The sequence below is a fragment of the Pygocentrus nattereri genome, chromosome 9 (genome assembly GCF_015220715.1).
Source record: "Pygocentrus nattereri isolate fPygNat1 chromosome 9, fPygNat1.pri, whole genome shotgun sequence".
Taxonomy (NCBI): Eukaryota; Metazoa; Chordata; class Actinopteri; order Characiformes; family Serrasalmidae; genus Pygocentrus; species Pygocentrus nattereri.
In genome coordinates this window covers 32,571,860-32,592,170 of record NC_051219.1, presented here as the reverse complement: position 1 = coordinate 32,592,170, position 20,311 = coordinate 32,571,860, and the positions used below count along the sequence as shown (strand labels likewise).

The window sequence follows — 20,311 nt, the reverse complement described above, 5'->3', positions numbered from 1 at the left end:
TTAGCAATACTTAAGATTACATCATTTAATAAGGTCATTAGACATACGAGCAAATAGCCTCATATTGTATTCTAAAAAGGGTTTATGAGTAAAAAAATGAGTAGAAAAGAAGCACAAGACGACAAGCCTTGCCTATATATTGCTCTCACAGCTATCTGTCTCAGTAAGGTTCATTTGTGGTGATCTATAAAAGACTTGGGACTCTTGGACAACCTCTACAGAATACACAATGCAGTGCAGTTGAAGGCTTATGATAACTGGAATATGTGTGTGTATGGGAGGCAGCATGTGTATGTGTGCGCATGAGGGAGGGAGAGCAAGAAAAGAGCACAATGGTCTCAGTGTCCTTCACTAATGAGGTCTGAAAGCTAGTGCAACTAACAGACACATACACTGGCCTCGAAAATACTTACTGCTTCATCCCTGACCCACAACACTGATGTGCTAGGCGACTCATAGCCTATCTGTATCATTTATCTTAGACAAAAAAAAAATCGCTCAAACAGCTCATTTTAGTTCCACCTCGTGCGCATAACGTTAGGTTTCTAACAGCTATGCTAAATGCATGAAGTTACTTTTCCCCTACGGCAATTAAGCTGAGTGAACAATGAGTGGTTAAGGAGAGAGAGTGAGGAAAAAGGAGGAGGGAGGGAGGGGGAGAACAGATCGAAACATGAGGGGGACAGTGCTGAAATCTCACAGGTGGTGGAGAGGTCGAACCAGCGCCGTCGACTGAAGGGTGATTCTGCGGAGATAACAAATCCGTATTTTTGCGCGGTTAGCTAGCTCGGCTAAACGTGACACCGAGCGAACTTAAGTTGAGCTACAGCCTGTCCCTGACGGAGAGAAACAGTTTGTCGGTTGTCCAGCAGACTCGCAGATGTGTAGGGAAATGAACTTCCGTTCCTGTTTCTAAATAGTTTTCTTGTTTTAAGGGAAGATTTGGTCGCGTTGCGGGTGTTTTTGTCTCCTCTAACCGTCGGTTTGGTTTGAATCACTCAGCCGTTGATCTGTCAGCGCGAGCGCTCGCTCCGTAAACTCGCTGAGGATGTGTGGAAGGCGGTGAGGTTAACTTTAAGCAGCCCTCACCAACTCGAGTGACTCAAACCTTGTTTTCTTTAATTAAATGAAAGAAACCCCCGAGCGTCGAAGAGACGGTAAGTGTTTTCAGTTTTACTTTAACTTCACCACAGTCGTTTAAAGTTGCCTTTCGTTGTGAAGAGTCGCTACCTTCTCAGGTTTTACCCTCAGAACAGATGAATGGAAATGAGTTGCTTGGGGAAAAGATGTCTTTGAGAAATGCGCTAGTGCTCATTTCTCGGGGTGATAACTGAAGATAAAGTCTGCCTCCTTTGAATAACGACTTGAAAAGGTAGCGGTAACAGTAGCCTTCAAATGAACAACTTCACAGAATTTTGAGCCATTTGTGGTAGGACGTATGTACAAATGTTTAAGTGGTCATAGTGCTATAAAGATACATACAAAGGTACAAATGATTGTTTTAGGGTATTACATGCACATTAAAGTTCTAATAAAGGCTAGCTTTACCTGATTTTGCCCTTTATTTCTTTCTTCAGTTGTGGAGTTTTGTGACTTCCCATGAAATCATTGGATCGCTCTCTAAAACAAGACATTTTCCTAATATTCTAAAACCTCAGAGACGTTATTTTTGCTCAGTCTTGTGAAGGAGAATCCTGCAAAGACACAGAGCCCACATTTCACTTTACCTAGAGAATTTGGACGGATCAGTTTCATTTTATTTTCACTCATGGAGCACTGAAATTCCCTCATCATAGAGTGAGCTCTTGGCATGTCTCCATAAAAATAGTGCTAACCTATTTTGCAAACAGAACATTTGGTGACTGCACATGAACCTTTAATGAATTGAATTTGACAGCTGTTCTCTTTGTTAGCTGCTGCTAAAGAGCGTCTTTGCTGAGCTGTGGGACAAACACCATTTTTACTGATCTGTGATGAAAGAGTGGGACTAAAAGGGCCTTGTGTACCCTGGTGGAATCCCTGCATAAAGGCTTGCAGAAGGGGTAATGAGAGACAAGAAAATGAACTCAACGTTTTTATTACGCTAGAAAACAAAAAAATTGTAATGATATAGTCGCTAAAGAAATTGTCATGCTTATGGCATTGTGGTAGGTAGGTGATCCAGAGCTCACTGGTCTCATCTGTACTCTTTTTTCCTGCCACTCCCTCATATTCTTCCCTCCACCCCATTCTACCCATAGTCCCTCAGCACTCTTTCCTCTCTGTATGCTCCACACTCCGTTTCCCTCATCCATAAATTCATCCATTACCCTTCTCCCTATTGGTCTCATCTTTCCTTAGACATCCTTGCTTCTGACTTTTGTTTTTATATATATATAATATATATATATATATATATATATATATATATATATATATATATATATATATATATATATATAAAATCTCCCTATAGCCCCCTTTTTCACTTTACTTTTAGTCTGTATTTTTGTCTAACCCACTGTCCACGCTGGCGGGCACCATTCCGCCCAAAGGAGAGGAGGACTTTCTCGCCCTGGCCGCCTCCCGGCTGAGCCGCCGCAAACGCGTTATAGGGGCAGCCGTGGGCGTGGCCATGGTTCTCATTCTCTTGATCGCCATACCTCTATTGGTCCACAGCACTAAAGGGGGAGGAGCTGGAAGTGCAGGAAGTCATTATGAAATGCTTGGCAGTTGTCGGATGGTCTGTGACCCCTATACCCCCTCGCAACATGGCCAGGAATTGACGGCTGTCTCCCCGCCGCCTCCAGATTTCACAAGCCGAAGAGGAAAGTCTGGATACAGAGGGCCTCCAGGGATCCCAGGACCACCCGGCCCCAGAGGACCCCCTGGGGAGCCTGGAAAGCCTGGTCCACAAGGACCTCCAGGACCTGGTCCTGATGGTTATGTGTCCTCATACAGCCCGAAAATCGCTTTCTATGCAGGCCTGCGCAAACAGCATGAAGGCAGTGACGTGCTCAAGTTCGATGACGTGGTCACCAATGTGGGTAACTATTATGAACCCACCACTGGCAAGTTCACTTGTCCCCTTCCTGGTATCTACTACTTCACCTACCATGTTCTTATGAGAGGAGGAGATGGAACCAGCATGTGGGCAGACCTCAAGAAAAATGGGCAGGTGAGACCTTTTTACATAACATTTGAGTCAGTTATGCACACTGGTGACCAGTGGTGTTTTAGTCACCTTTATTTATTAGTATTAGTGTACTAATATACTAATAGTACACTTGTATTATTGGCTAGGAGTCTAACGATTCTCCAAATCCACAGTTTGATTCAGACCTCACTTTTTGAGGCAAGGATTGGTCAAGTCAGGTCAAAGTTTAATTATATAGCACTTTTTACAGCAGGCGTCACAAAGCAGCTTTACAGAAAAATCCGGATCCAAGCCCCCGTGAGCAAGCCAGTGGCGACAGTGGCAAAGAAAAACTCACTAAGAGCAAGAGGAAAAAACCTTGAGATAAATTTAAGACTCAAAAGGAACTCGTCCTCCTCTGATGCCAGATTTCAAACAACAGCAGAGAATGAAATTTGATCATTAGTATAACATAGACTTGACTAATCGTTCATATTTGTTCTTTTTTTGCTTGTTTTTAGGAGGGTGGGGATGAAAAAATGTTGGAGAACATGGGGAGAACATTTGTGGGTTTAATCAACAACAATGAAATCAACTAAAATTTGTAACACAGAAGAGCACTAAAAGACATCATATATTGATTTCAGATAAATTAACCACGTTAACAAAAATAAATAAAATAAAAACAAACAAACAAAATAAATAAATAAAAAAAACCCACTGTGTGCAGTGGCAGTGGGGTGGGTTGCGGGGGGTCGGGTATCGAACAAGAACGTGGACATTTGCTGCACATTTTTGGTCTCTGTTTCAGAATCGTTTGACCCCTACTGTTGGCCAATAATTCTAATGTCATAAAATATATCAAGAAAGTTGATGGGGATATGTTTGGGGAAATTAAAATAAAAACAGTGTTAGAGGGCTCCCAGAGTGGTGCATCTGCCAACAGGACTGCATGCTATCATTAGTACGAGATTTTGAATCTTGATGCTGCCACAGCTGGAACTCCAACAGAGAACGGCTGGGCCTGCTGCTCTCTGACAGGGAGAGATGAAAAAGAGGCTATTTACGCTGTATACATGGGTTTTCTGTGATCGAAGCACTTTCAGATTTCTCTTGGCCACATGAAAACATGAACACGATCACATGCTCTGTGATCGGATTATGATCAGATAACTCAAACCACATTTGGAGTGGATCTTGATCACATTCAACACAAGTGTAAATGGAATGTGTTTTCTGTATAAAATAACATTACTGGAAAAATGCCTGCATAGTGGGGGTTAGCAAGTGAGTGGATAAGTAATGAAATGCAAGGTGGAGAATACATGTTGAGTTATTTTGAAACCAAGTACCTTCTTGCACTCTGGGCCGCTGAAAGCGTACAAGCCTAGCTTGCTGATTTGTGTTGCAATGAAGAAAAAGTAAACATTTAAAACAGAAATAATGTATGTTGATATGCTTTTTACGTGCCCCTTTAAATAACCTGAATGAAATGAAGATCTACATCAAAAGTAAGAGCACAATAAGTGATGAAAAATTGTGTTACAATTTTTTGGTAGAGATGTTGCAACAGCATTCAGTTACAGCACAAGTGTATTTCCCTGGCTCATGTTATTTACGTAATACAGTTGCATCACAGATCAGCCTAATTAAAAATGAAAAACAGGCTGATTGGTGAATGTGTGTTTATAACAAAAATCTGGCTCTTTAATTCTGATTGTGCATCCCTGGTACTAAATAAGGTCATGAGAAGTGAAACAGCAGACTTTGAACTTTCTCTCTGCTGTGGTCAGTATCTTCATATTAACTTCCATTTCCTTTGCCATGCTAAATAAAGTTATAGTGAAATAAAATCAGATCTCATCTTGGTCACAATTGGAATGCATTTTAGGGAAAAGTGTAAATGGAATCTGGACAAAGTATATGCAGATATGATCAGAGGGGGAAACATGTTAATATAAGCTGTAAACAGTTTCGTATTTCCTGTCTACTATTGACAAAGGTGTTGGCGACTCATAGGCATCTGTTATCTCAGATGCACAGAACTGGGCAGTCTCAGCTGCTCTGTCATGTTGCATGAGCAGAAATTTCTAAATTTTTATGCTGGTGTCATAGAATGGGGGAAGTATGACAGAGGATATAAATCAGTCATGAACTTAGGGAATATTAGGGAGGTAGATTTGAAAAAAAAAAAAAACTAAATAAAAACATGTTAGATTTTAGTTGTGCTTACATTTTATATAGTGTTTGTTGCCATTGTGTGTAAAAAGGATTTCTGACATTTTTGATGTTTTTTGGTTCTGTGTGTGGATATCTCCCTGCAAGGTTCTTATTAGATGCAATTTAAACATAAATGGCTAGTATATTACACCTACATTACAGTGTGGCACAAGGTGTATAATTATTTAGTAATGCTTACCTGTTGCCTTCAATACTTTTATACTGCTAATGTGACACACCTTTTGGACATAAATGTTGCATTATGTGAGAACATTGTAAAGGTGCTGTAAGTTTGAGTCAACTGTGCTATAAACCATTTAAGAACAGGATGCAATTGCTTATTGTACGTGAAAGTCATGCCACCAGTTGAGTGTCTGCTTGGCTGAATGAAAGAGTTTAGTGTTCTTCTTTGGGTGCTGGACAATGGGGCATCACTATCATTTAAAGAGGTACAGAACTAGGCTTCATACATAGTGGTAGATTTGTTTTTGGATCCTTGTCCACCCTGCTGGTGGAGTTAAGGGTGAGGACTACAACTGCAAAGCACAATATTGTGTATTTTTGTTTGTCGTGTTTGTAAGTGATACTAGATAATCCAATTTCTTTATAGCCAAATTGTCAGATGGGTGATTATTTGCTGATTTTTTGTAACCGGTAGCTCACACTGGGTGGGCTAAATAAACACATGAAGCACATTAACCAGGTCTTTGAATCAGGCAGAGTTGTCATATAAATAACACGATTTGCTCTTTAATCAGCAAACTGGCCATCTTAAACAATTAAACCAAAAGTTAGTTGCCTATTTAAATAAAATAAGTAAAATGAAGAGCTACATTGAAAGTAAGAGGTAACTGGCTGCTCAGCACAATAAGTAATGCATAATCATTCTTCAGCATTTTGATGTAGGTGTAGCAGCAGCAGCATTCAAATACAGAGCCTGGGCACTTACCTGCATTATGTTATTTACCTCATAAATTGCAACACAGATCCATCAAAATAAAAACAATAAATGTATTTTTAAAAAAACTGCTCATTCAGATTATGACAGATTCTGATTGCACATCCATACCATTAGGTAAGGTGATGAGATGTGACAGAATGGCCTTGGACTTTTGTCTTCCTTTTCTATGGTGCTCAGAAACATCCTGTTTATTTCCAGTCCTTTGGCAAGGACAAGTCAAGTGTCCAAATTGTTGGCTTCATGTCCAAAAGAGAGTCAGTTATAAGACACTTTCAAGTGAAAGACAAAATACTATTTGGTGCTCTTGTAAATGTTGTGAAGCTAAAAGGTGTAAAGTGTGAGAATTTATTCAGGTCGTATTCTTGGAAATCACATTTTGCTTTTTAAAAGGCAGTTGTTTTAATGACATTGTATGATTTAGTAAATATTAAAGTACAATTATTACCGGAAGCTTAAGTGAGTAGTTTATGAATAAGCATGTTGAAAGTGTTCATTCCAGTCGCTGTATTAATAATCGTGTAACTGGAGCAGCTCTGTTCCTCCATGGCAACATGTCAGCATTTTTGAGGGCATAATTTGAAAACTTTTGACTGTCTCATTAACACGCATATTTGTAACTTGATTATCACCTTAAAGGGAGTGCAGTAGCGATAAGCAGATATGACTGTTGAAGTGTGGACAAGCCAGGCGTGGATGTGCACATCAAATAAATAAAAAAATAATGTAAAATTGACGGCTTATTCATCCAGCTGCTCAGTCCCTTGATGCTAATTAAAGACTAAAGGCAGGATATGGACAGCAAAAAAAGGTGTCTGCTGTGGATTTGATAGACTACACTACCTGTATACATAAGAAATCAATTAATAAGACCTTTCCTACATCCATTTTCGGTGTAGTGGGAAAAGTCTAAAGGCACATTGACAGGTTTATAAGCAAAAGCTACAAAATGTCCATTTCTTTTTAATTAGGCAATGAATGCTGGAAATGTACCATTTTCCCACTGTCAACCACTCTTGCGACGGTGTACCCTGTGAAGATATCAGAGTGAGAGCACATTAAAGAAATCCTGTGGCTGCCATGTACAGTTTAGTATTATCATGCAAGTCTGTTCCCCCTATTAAATCATTCATAACTCTTAGATTGGATCCTCTGCCCACTACCCATGCCCCGTCTTCTGTATGTTCATTGATTGCCCATTAATTATCTTTTCACTCAATTCAATTATTTAACCCCATCTCAGTCCATCTTAAACCCATCAGGTGGCTCGTCTTCACTAGGCTGATGGGCCTTGTGTCCGTCTGATTGAGAGATTGAGATTGTGTGTGTGTGTGTGTGTGTGTGGCACTGGTTCCAGTGATGTAATGTGGCAAAAAGAGCAAGAGAGAAAGCACAAAACAGAAAACCTGCAGCAAAAATGCTTCACATAGCACCCCAGGCAATATCAGTGAAGATCAGGCAGTGGTAGCTTCAAAATTACCCTAATGAGTAAATAGTGCAGAATTAAAATTGATTAGATATCCCTGCATGTAGCTATCACATACTGAAAGAATACCAAAAATTTAAGTGGGTGGTTTTGACAGATGCTGAGAGCCTTGAATTCCCAGAGGTGTCAACTCAAAGGAGGCACTAAACCTCAGGGATTGTGAGCTGTATGCTGATTTCTAAAAGGTTATTTTTGTGTGCTAACAATTATTACACTCCCGCAGAAATGCTACTGTAGCATCTTTAAAATTGAGGTAAAGGATGAAATTATTGAAACTATCTGCTAAAACAGGTGCATAGTCAAGTCAAGTCAAGTCAGCTTTATAGTACTACAATATGTACAGGACATACAGTGTACTGAAATTGCTTTACTCTCAGACCCCATGGTGTAATAGTAACATTATTAACAATAACATAGTTGAAATAGGCCAGGGTCAGAAATGGCTGATAATGCAATTTATTTCTATTTTGGCTGATTTGCGGTATGTCCCACCTGTGTGTTTTAAATCAGCTCTTTAATTTAACCTACAGAGTGTGAGCATTGGACAAAGAGCAAATAATTATCTAGTTGTTCATTGACTAATTTGGCTATAAAGAAATCTCTCTAAGAGAATCATTTTGTGTACAGTAGCTGCCTTCAGTATGGTACCTTAATGCTTTGCCTTGTAGCATGAAAAACTTTCCAACACAGTTTTGGTCCTCTTGTGTTGTAACATAAGTGAATATGTGCAATATGGCAGGTCAGTGGGTGGCCCATGGGATGCAGAGCACCAGCAAATTAAGAAGCAGAGCGAGGAAAGGATGTGGCTACATGAAGGGAGCCATAACAGGGAGAGGTCAGCCGAGGCAGACAAGGCGCTTGACGGAAAGATCAGACGGAGGAAAGGAAGATAGATGGCTCAATAGAGACTTAAAGACAGCAAACTGAGAGGCGAGGCTACTGGGAGGCCTGCACCAGGGCCAGAATGAGCGTGGAGCCAGAGACAGATGGAGAGCTAGCCGACATGTCATGGCCAGACAGGTTAACAAGGTGTCTGGGAAAAGAAGCGAAAAAAAAAAATCGAGAAGACTACGTTTGCATTTGTTTACCAATTATGAAAATGGGCAGACATCAGGGTGTTAATTAAAGCTCTGATGGCTCTTCCTGGGTGTATTCTGCATACTGCTTCACCTGGTTCTGGGCTGCTGTGTGCATCTGGCCGAGCTGTCGGTGCTGCAGGTCTGATGGACAGTGAAAGCTGCCCTCAGGGGGACTTGACAGTGTGGTGGAGATGGCCTGCTCAAAGTGGGCCCTCTAGAGTGGGAGGCTAAAGACTCCCAAGAGTGTGCCAACACCGTGACAGAGCTGTCCATCTACCAAAGACTGCTAATCTATTGCCTTAAGTAAATCTTCCTGGCATTTCGGCTTCTCCAAATGACCTTTTAACCACCATACCCGCTATCATTTTGCAGAGTGGTCTATGAGTTAGGAGGGTGCACGGATAGGATTGGTCACTATTTTGCCACTGGTCAAAATGGAAATAGCATTGATGGACAAGGGTGTAAAAGTCACAAGCATGCATAAACCAAAATAGATTGAGCCATGTGGAATTGTGGTTCCACACTGCTGAGCCTTCATTTGGATTCAGTTGTGCTCTTCCCTCTTGAAGAAATGCATTCTACACTGTTAGAAATAAAGGCGCCAAAAAATGGTCTTTTACGTCCTTAAAGAGGCTTTCAGTCATTGGTTCCTTAAAGAATGCTTTTTTTGTGAAAGAGCTGTGGTGCAAGTGTGATAACCTTTTTAAGATTAAAACTTTCCACATAAGGTAAAAGCTGTATACCGAATAATCGTTTTTCTCAGAAATGTACTTGCAAGTCAAAACTTTTTAACAACCTTTTTTTTTGAACAGGCCCCTGAAGACTGTTGTAAAACTTAGTCTGGCAAGGATTAGTGATGTAATTATAAGAGTGCCCATCACGATGCTTAATGACATCAACTTCACATTTCTCCTTATTAATTCAACAGATTGCCCACTCAGTTTAAAAGGCAACACATGAAAATGTTCACTGCTCATTTGTTTGCTGTATCATAGCACCTGCTGCAGCTGAAGTGAATTAATTAGCACACATTAAGAGAACGTAGATAGTTGTGTGCTGTAGCACTGTTACTTTGGAGCTGCCTGTCTTACCCAAATAAAGGCTGAGGTCACACTCAAGCAAATAAATATAGGTTTTCCATAGTCAGAGTTATTTATATGATTGACTGTAGAGTTAAACAAACAGATTAATATATATGTTTTGTTTAGTCAGGGCTGATTACTCATTATCTTTATTTGCCTTTTCACTTCTGTGTGTGTGTATTTTTAACATGTTGGGTTATTCTCGTACAGGGGTTAGATAACCACCATTTGATGTCTCTGTTCTCTGATGATGGAGTAACTGCAGACGAAAGAAGTAAGAACATGAAAAGATTTGTTCAGTGGGCATGACAGTGCGAGCATTAGAGGTGGCACCTTTATTGTTCTGGGGCTGTTAGAATAATGAGATGTTTTTCAGCGTCTTTTCTTTAATGCTAATGTGGATTTGATTCACAATAAGACAGCAGGCTCATATGTCATCTCTAGCTCAGCGGCACCATTTCTTCCTCCTCCTCTCCGGTGCTGTTAATCTTTTAATTTATAGTCCCAAGCCTCTGCAATGTAGTTCCAAAGTCTTTTTTTCATAATCTATGGAGTAAAGTAGACGAATGCTCATTTCATCCTCTTTTTCATTTAAAAATTCTCTCGTTTTTTTTTTTTTTCTACTGTCACACAGACCTTTAATAGATCACCAAAAGGTCGAGCTCTCTAGCACAGGCGTGTAATAAATGCCATCGCCTGTCTGTTAATGACCTGTACCTGCTATAATAAATGTCTCCTCAAGCAGCGGTACAGACATGATACAATTGAGGCATAATGAGTGTCTATGTTAAATTGGTAGCCTCTAATTGCCAAATAGATTTAACTAGAATCACACAAATAAGTGAAGAACTAATAATGATCAAAGAAGTTAATTAGATATGCAGAGGGGCCTTTTAGGCCAAGCTGATGATTTGAAGACATAAATTCCATAATGGTGACCATTGTCATTTACTATAGAAATAGCGATAGTCACTTAATATGTTATGGTAGGTCTACTCTTGAGCCATAGATATGAAGTGCTTGAGCAACATGCCAATTAACTATAACTGTGAACAAGTAAAATGATTGCTTGTCTCACTTTAATCTTGTTCACCCTTTGGGGGACAACACAGCTATTCAATAAATGTTCAATTTCCAAGCCTTTTGGTCCCCCCCACTCCCTCTCCTGCTATGTGCTCGGTCCCTTAGGTAAGTTTAAGAGCTACTTTTCCATTGTCTCCGCTCTAAGAGGTCTGTATATCACAGAGAATGAGTCCTGTCAGTTTTATTACCGCTGGAGCACAGCAGCAACTGATAAAAACAAGACTTCATATACCCTCACATCTCAGCGGTCCCACAAAATAGCCTCGCTTGATCAGTCTGTTATCCTAACCCCCTCCCAGTCTCTCCCTTCTCTCTGTCTCTCTCACTCTCTTTCTCTCTTGCTCTCTGTCTTCTTCTTCTCTCGCCTTGTCTGTTGTCTGTCTCTCACTTCACATCTCTGCTTGTGTATCAACGCCACTGCAGCTGCGCTCCTCTTTTTCTCCCCCCCTTTCCATCTCTATCTTTCCCCTTCGTTTAATGGTGCCCCTGTAATGAAAAGTGCTGGCAGAACAAGCCCCCGGCAGGCCCGAGGGTCCTCCCTCGCAGCCAGCACTGAGATCAAGCCAGCGTGGTGTTTCACAAGCAGCCTGCTCCCACGTCAATATCCTTCTCCGATGCAGTCCACTGTAATCCTGAAACATCTTCCACCCTGCTCCCCCACAAGACAAGCTTTCATTTCACTTATATTTGATAAATGCCGGAAAACATTGAACGAGTGAAGCATGTGCTGCTGTGCATTGAGCCCTATGCCTGCTGCTGGCAAGCAGATGTCATGGAACCGTCCCAAAAATACAGAGCAAGAATCAATGGGGGAAGAGAGAAAAGGGCTTAAATGTTCAGTGCTGGGTGTCTTCTAATTAAAGTGACCACTTGCATTTTGGTATCGAGTCTGCGAGTGTGCCTGAGGGAGAGAATGGCCCTTTTCCCAGTTAGCCAAACTAATGAGCAGAATGACATAGGCTGGCCGTCGATGGGGAGAGCAGGCCAGGCCATCACTGTCACACACATGGATGACACATTCCTTATATTGACTGCCTCAGCTGACAGCTCGTAGCCGTTCAATATTTCTGCCCTTTTGGAATCTCAATTTTTCTCAAAATGTTCTTTTGCGCATTTTGTGTGCATCTCTGTTTACATGTCAAATCATTAACATGTAACAATTTTAGAAGCATTATTCAGCCTATTCAGTTGTTATTCCTGTAGTCTTATCCTTACAAATGAACCTGAATAGATTCTTAAAGGGATCACACATTGGTTTTCAGTTATACATAACTAAACAGCAGGCAATCCACTCAATTTACAAATTATAGACTGAGCAGTTCTGCAGCCAGAGACTATAATTGAGTGCACCTGTTAGATTATTGCTGTGAGAATGAGGTTAGTCTAGTATGAGGCTAGATTTTCAAGTGTTATGTATGTGTATATATGTATATTTGAAGGAGAGGTCCTGTGCTAATTTGTGTGCTTTAGGTTGACAGACTAAAGTGATGTTCATCAGCATGCTTTGTAAAGCAAAATCCATATTGTCATCAGTGAAAAAAGGTTTTTCACCTGTTTTTCACATTGTTAATGTTTGAACACATTGTTAACGTTAATATGATCGTAATGTGATCACATAGCCTTCATTCATGTATGAACATTGTTGCAAAGAAAAGGTACAATATGGAATGAATATAATTCCGTGGCTGTCTGTTTAGATATTTTTCCCAAAGCTGGTCCATTAGGGAAGATTGTCTAGAATGCCTGACAGAGATTGAGCGGTGACACCATGGTCGGACATTGAGCATAGCACAGGACAATCAATGTCTGACATCTGTCAGCAGATATACTGCTTTTTAGAAATATTTAGAAGAGAGCAAAAGATAACTAGAGTTGTTCAGAATGTTAAAAATATGGTATTTTATTTGATCAAGACTTACAAAGGCTTATCAAGAATATACAATCTTAAGAAATATCTTGAGTTACGTAAGAGGCCAGTTTAGCAGGTTGATAATGTAAGAACTTCCAGGACTTGAATATGCTTTCTCATTGAAAAAGTAAATATGACTATTTAATTGTAATTATCTGATTAAATTAAATTAAATGATCTGAACTTGAGTTCTGTACCAAATGCATTTGGAAACTGATGTGTGATATAAAATCCACTGCATATGACCTGGTTGTTTGGGAACTGTATAATTTTGAGCATAACCTCTTAGTTACATGCAGCATATCAAAAAATGTCTGTAATATTTCTGCCACAAAGCAACAATTGGGATTGCAGAGCCCAAGTGTTTCAATATGTTTCAATATTTTTTTGTTTTTCTTTAATTAAATTGAGAATAAAGTGATATGGCAGTTACTTTTTGTTTTTTGGTGCCATGTTAGTGGCAAGAACAAGGCAAGCTTGTCACTGGTGTTAAAGCATTTTTTTATCAGCCTTGATAAATCAGAATAGGTGGTTCCTTCTAATATTCTCCTCCTAGTATTTTACGCATTTACAGGGAAAACTCCCATAAATGCATATGCAATAAAGCAAAAATAGCAGACATTCCTTTGATGTTAATATGGATGGCAAAAGACTGCTGTGTCTGTTTATAAATTGCAACAGCCACTTTATAACATCAAAATAGGTTTTGTGCAAATTGTTTGCAAATATGCCCCTGAATCTTTTAATGTTGATGTTTTTATTTTGACTGCTTGTTCCCATTTTTTCAGCTGAAAAAAAATTTGTGAGATGTGAAATTAAATCGTAGCAAATGAAAATGTATCCTGTAAACTTACTATGTTGGCTATTTAATCAAAGGTCTCTTCACCTCCTTAATTGTAAGTCTATTCAAGCGTATATGTCTGTGTGTCCACATGACTAAGCCCAATTTAAAATGTTAACAAACAAGCAATAGATCCACTCCAGGGAGTCAATACAACAGATCCTTGATGCAGAATTTAAATAAGTCTGATTCTGTGGAGTGCAGCCTCTCAGCCTGTGCACAGGATGTGTTTCTTGCATTAAATTCAACAGGTCGATACTGGAAAGAGATACAGTGTGTGTTTACATCCCTCCACAGCAAGCCTTATTCCACAGGTTGGAGCATACGACCACTGGCATTACAGATCAATATGAGAAAGCATGGAACCGTTCCACTTTGCTTTACTACTCATTGTGAGGCAGCCCACAAACACCATGCTGTGGCCGACTCCAAAAAATATTTTAAAAAGTTCTTTTGTAAGACATACAATTTAGGTGGAATTTATGAAACAAGATCACCAAACAATGAACGATTTATGGCACAGATACTGTGTGTAATTAAGGGGACCTATGAGCCCTCATAGCTAGGATAATTGAGTACTAGTATCGTCAGTATCGTATGTCTGGCTACTGGACGCTACACTGAAAAATGAATTTACCTCTCCATTCTCGGCCCACACATGCATCTCCTCATTGCCGCAAGTTTGGACAAGTTCCTTCAACCTAATGAGACAACGTATCGTGTAACTCTAACGTGGAAATTTAGAGTCTGTAATTTATCTCAAATGAAATTTAGTTTGCATGTGTGCGAAAGTTGACACTGTTACGACAGATTGGATGGTTGTTGTTGTGCAATCAAACACAGCGTTACTATGGTGGCAAATTCGTTGTTTCCAACCTGCCTATTTCCTACTACATAATAGTCTGGCTTGGTGGCTTAGCATTTAACATGAACGCTCAACATTATGTAGCAAATGTAAACTCCAAAATAATTTCACTATATTGAATAAGATTTTGGCCATACTTATTTGCTTCAAAAGAATGCATTATTGGCTGGAGTATAGATTGGTCAGCTGATGGTTCAAGGTGTACATCACTTTCATGTAAATTATATTACATATACACAATTATTGCCAAAATTAAGGAAACTGTCCTTGTGATGTATTTATGCAGAAATTTGCAAGGGACAGTTTAATTTGAACCCCTTTCATGGAAAAAATGGGCTTTACTTCCAACATCACATGCAACCAGTGATCTTTGTCTAGCCTTTGTGTAAAAATGGGAAAGGCCTTGAGAGACTATCTATTCATACAGCCAGAGTTGAGCGTGGAACATTTAATAAACACATAATTTCTTGAATTAAATTATTTCTATTTATGACCTTTTGTTTATGACCTTTAATTATCCAGCTACGCACACTCACTGGCTAATTTAATAGTTACTATGTTGTATTTCCACTCACTGTCTATTTTGTTAGGTTCATTTAATATATATGTGCAATTTGTTGTTCTACAGTTACAGATTGTTGTCCATCTTTTTCTCTGCATACTTTTTTAGCCCTCCTTTGTTCATGGTCAGGACCTCCACGAAACCACCACTGAGCTGTGTATGCTCTTAAAAATAAAGATGCCAAATGCATTGTTCTTTGGAGCAATGCCATAAAATAACCACATTTTATCCCCTAAAGAACTTTTCAATGACGGTTGTTTAAAGAACCATTTTTGTAAATTAGCCCTGGTTGTATTGCCTGTGCTAAGGGACAGCGACAGGGGGAGGTGTGAGCGTCTTTCTGGCCTTCCTCTGACCGAGCCTCTATTTCTCTCTGTGTGACAGGTGAGGGCCAGCGCCATCGCCCAGGACGCCGATCAGAATTATGACTACGCCTCCAACAGCGTGATCCTGCATTTAGATGTAGGGGATGAGGTGTGTGTACAGCTGGATGGGGGCAAAGTCCACGGGGGAAACACCAACAAATACAGCACCTTCTCTGGGTTCCTCATCTACCCCGACTGACTACCCTCCAAACCTACCGCCCTGTCACCCCACAATGCTGCTCAAAACACTCTCAAACACTCTCTTTCTCTCTCTCTCCCATTCTCTCTCTCTCTCTCTCTCTCTCTCACACACACACACACACACACACACACACAGACACACACACGCACACACATCCATACACTGAATAGACTTGAAAGGAGGGACATGCACATGGTTTGATGATGGCTGGAAGAAGGGCTTCACAGACATGATCTCATGAGCAAACTCTTACTTTCATTGAGCAAGTGCATTTTCTGACAAATTGTTTGTATGTGTATGCAAATTATGGATATATGCTATACCTATACACCTACAAGTTTCCAAAAAAAGTGTATAATAGATATTGCGTATAGAAATATATCTACCGGAGTGCTACCCTTCCTCAGTGTTTGCGGCATTAGGTGTACGTGTTGAAGTCCAGTCATATTTGTGTGTCATTGGATGCCTAATTCACCTCAATGAGATTGTACTCGGGTGTCTGCTGGAGGCTGCACACAAGGTTGCAAAGTCGAAGGCCTAACATGCTTTGCTGAATTCGAACACTGCTGTTACACCTGGCTGAGATTTGGTGGGAATTATTTCACAGGGGTTATTTTCACTAACATGCGGACTGATTGAATAGCATCGCACAACAGGAATTCGATACAATGACATATATATGCGTGCACACACCACTGTGGGCCTGTGATTAATCTAAGTCCCCTGGTTCAATTAATTTGACTTAAAGTGACCGCTTTGGCTGTCTGTGTGGAATTGAAAATATGGCCTGTGCATGTGGATATACCAGGGGTAAGATCGAACACACAATGGCTGGCCACGATTCTGAGTTGCGTGAGCATGGATTTCCAATATGTCTAAGCACACCGGTCCAGACTACAACATTAATATATTGACTTAGACTGATAATACCCTATCTCTAGCTTCACTACATTCAATGTCTTAATCATAAGACTTAGTAGTTCCTTTATTATTGTGTTTAAATAGCTTCTTATGGGCATTGCTCAAAACAGGAGGCCATTTTTGCAAATAAGGTGGTACATGTAAAAATAATGCATCAGTTTTAACTTAAACCAAGTTGTTTTATTGCAGAAAGTAGCTGCACGTGGTGCATTACATACTTGTCATGTGGTAATACGGATCTATTGACTGCCAAATAAATAAATAAATAAATCTTTGAAATATTAAATTAGCTTTGAAAAATGACAAATATCTGTTAGCATTTATCTGTAACATTTTCAAAAGAATGAATAATGTAATTGTATTGTGTCAATATTATACAGTCTTTTATATTGATCTTACATTTCCATAGTGTCTAATAATAGCACTTTAAATTGTCCAGTGTTATTACATCTATGAACATTTCACAAATCATCTGGAACTATTTTATCCCAGCTAAATCAGTTCAAGCTTAACTAAAGTGACCATGGTCAGATAACAATGAACTTGTCTAGAAAATAAAATTAGTTTTTTCTGTAAATTGCTTATTTCAGAGATTATATACATCAAAGTGTTTGAAACATCAAGCTCTCCTGAGTGTGTTTGTGTGTGTGCTCGTATGTGTGAGTTGTGAGTGACATTGTCTTCCTTTTTGGGCAGAAATGCTTCATTGATAAGAAACCTCAGTGTTTCTGCTGTGTTTTCTGTCTCTTCCGAATTGTGTGCCATTCCACCTTACACATCACACATCAGCAGGATATTTATGGCTGATTGTGGAAAAATCTTATAGTAATTCTGTACAAGGCCTGGTAGGGGTTGTCACAAGACAAGTCAAGCCATGTGCAAATACAAAGACATGCAAATACACAAGACATCAATACATCTATAAACAAGCTGCATTTCCTCCTCATAAACTCTATAATAAAGAATGTTCAAATATCACTGACCCTTTTTCTCTTCTCATATGTACATAACCTATTGGATTCTGAAAGCTGGTTTGAATAGGGCCGTGCTGTGTGAGCTCAACATGTTGTTTGATTTATTTGTTTATAATTTGGTTTCTATAAAAAGTCTGTTTATTTTTTTTAATACCAAGATGACTCATTATTAGATTTATCTATATCAGATGTAAATATATGTGATACAAACTATAATACCCATTCATATCCAGCAACTAAATGGTTCTCCTATGGAATAATTAGCTTGAGGAAAAATGCTGCAGAACATTTTTCGTGTGGAATAAAATGATGCAATTTTGCATGTTTATACCTTAGATGTACATCTTTTGACTACATTCAGTTTTCCTACTTGTATTCACAAACAAATTTTGATTTGACTTCAATTGGAAAATGCATTTTTTTTCTTGTGTGTCATGATGCTTTTCCTAATGAAACTTCAGTTTCTTTCAATGATAGGTGGTGGTGGTGCTGGCTAGTGTAATATAAATGTCTCAAAAGTCACATTTTGATGGAAAATGATAGACAAACAAGAGTGTTGTTTTTTAAAAAATGCAATATGATGAATTGTGCTTAATATTCCAGGGAGTAATAATGTAAAAAATTGAGTGAAAAGGTCCATTTTGATTTCAGGTTGACTTACAATCATTAGGATCATGTGACCAAAAGGCTGTATTAAATGCCTCAAACTAAGGCAATTATATTTCTTCAGAGTTGTGAAAAGCCCCAAAGAACATGTGGACCAAAGGAAATGTGATATTTCAGATATGGACATGAATGGGTTAATATTGGAATTTAGTTATACTGCATTGGAATTATGTTAACGTTACAACCGTGAGGTGTGGATCTTTCATTCAGTGAATTATGACGATCTCCTAAAATAGTGTCGTTGTGAAACAGAGAATACATAAACCACATCAATAATCAACAACTACAAACACAAAAAAACAGCAGCAGGGCTTTGGCCTCTACCGGTGTCTGTGCTAAAAAGAAGGGAAAAATCTTTAATTAAAAGCAAGAGGTAATGACATTCCGGACCCGGAGGCTTCTGTGAATCCGCTGCCTGTGGGAGCATGGGGCGGGGGGGGTTTGGGCGATTCGCAGTGTGTCTGCAGCCAGCCTCCTCGCTCTCTCCTGCCAGATTCCAGTTGAAAGTTAATTGGACGGGGAGAGGTCTGAGACGGGCTGCGTTGAGGCCCATTAGCGATTCCCCTGTCGAATGCAGAGCCACGAGGATCACAGACTCACAAATAGGCGGATTAAAATAATCAATACACTTCACTTACCTCCAGCACATTCACACAAGTGCACGGCCGCCAAAGCCGCACGTAGGCACACACATCCAGCAGAATGAATTCAGTAATTAGTAGAGGACCTATTCACCATTGGTATGATACCTGGTGTCTCGCCTTCTCTCACACACACTCACACACAAATAGCTGTGGTATCTAATGAGGGGGCATAGTTCTGACTGGTTGTGAGGAGATGAGGAAAAGGTCAGCGAGCTGTTGATGGGCTGCTCCCGCCTCACAATGCATCATAGGATCTTATAGCCGATATTTCAGCCATGCCACACAACCCAAACAAACTGTTGAAAATCTTACCTTAGCAAGCACATCTGGGCTTTGGATGATGAAAGCACAAGCATATGCTGTGGGCAAAAATACCTTGCATTGTGTCTGAAAGCTTAAAGACTAAACCAGCAATGTGTTTTCTTCCCTCCGAAAGTTTTACTTCTTGTGGACAAAAAGTTTGAGCTACATGACGAAGTTATTTGGTTTGTGTTTACAGCACAAATTTTTCACACCTGTGGTATAATGGATTACATTGCATTGCATTTGCCCATTTGCTTCTATTATAAATGTATTTCAAGTGAACAAGTTTTCTATTATTTTACTAAATACTAAGAATATATCAAAATGATTGGCTGTGGTAATCAATTGTACCATACGGGTGAAGTAGATAGAAAAACGCTGGAGTTTTCCTTTAAAAACAAGCATTACAACTTATAAAGGCCTTCTAATAAAGGGATGAAATTACATATAAAGACTTTAATTCATTTGATAAATAGATGTTAGAGGCAGTGAATGCTGGAGTAGATTGCAAAACTTGAATGTACAAAACAGTTGAGGTTCTATTGTGGTTACTACTTGCCATCTTGAAGTCAACCCGAAATTTAAAGTCAAAATCTTTTTCTCTTATCATTTCAAGCCCCTGGTCACATTAAGCATGGTTTATCATACCACATGATTTAAAAGACTGATTGTTTTCCTGGAATCTTTAACAAAACTGTAGTGGTGTTTATCTGACGTTTAAATATATTCTGAGTTTTGATTTCATCACTATGCACTAGTGGGTGGGGAAAAACTACTACTCAACCAAATCAAATTTCTCTCAGCAGTGTCACAACACAAAAGCCACATATGTTAACATTTCTGTTTCACTTTAAACCCACATATGTAATTCCACAGGCAGCAGGAGTTGTTTCTGGTCAAATGTACAAACTTGGCCAATCTGAGTTGCTGGAATCAGTGTTAGAATCTCACATAAAGCTTTCTGGACTCACGAGTAGCTGATCTGTTTTATGTAACAAACCCTCATATCTCCAAAATGGTAAAGATTATAGGAAAA

The 20,311-nt window shown here is 39.4% G+C and overlaps 1 protein-coding gene across 3 annotated transcripts; it reads left to right on the top strand.

Annotated features, from left to right (window-relative positions):
• Positions 1-682: 682 nt before the first annotated feature.
• On the top strand, positions 683-17,661 carry c1ql4a (complement component 1, q subcomponent-like 4). Of its 3 annotated transcripts, none has more exons than XM_037540977.1 (3): positions 683-1,157; positions 2,790-3,157; positions 15,585-15,764. In XM_037540977.1, the coding sequence occupies exons 1-3, from the start codon at positions 1,127-1,129 to the stop codon at positions 15,762-15,764; spliced, it is 579 nt and encodes a 192-aa protein (XP_037396874.1). In that variant the 5' UTR covers positions 683-1,126. The 3 variants fall into 3 exon arrangements, with proteins under 3 accessions (XP_037396874.1, XP_017561789.1, XP_017561782.1); XM_017706300.2 differs by having other exon boundaries at positions 2,659-3,157; XM_017706293.2 differs by lacking the exon at positions 683-1,157 and having other exon boundaries at positions 2,615-3,157; positions 15,585-17,661.
• The last annotated feature ends 2,650 nt before the right edge of the window (positions 17,662-20,311 follow it).

Bases quoted from the DNA above. Each gene is read 5' to 3' on its own strand.
- c1ql4a (XM_017706293.2), top strand. From the start codon at position 2,615: ATGGTTCTCATTCTCTTGATCGCCATACCTCTATTGGTCCACAGCACT. The intron at 3,158-15,584 runs GTGAGACCTTTT...TCTGTGTGACAG, and splicing joins ACCTCAAGAAAAATGGGCAG to GTGAGGGCCAGCGCCATCGC.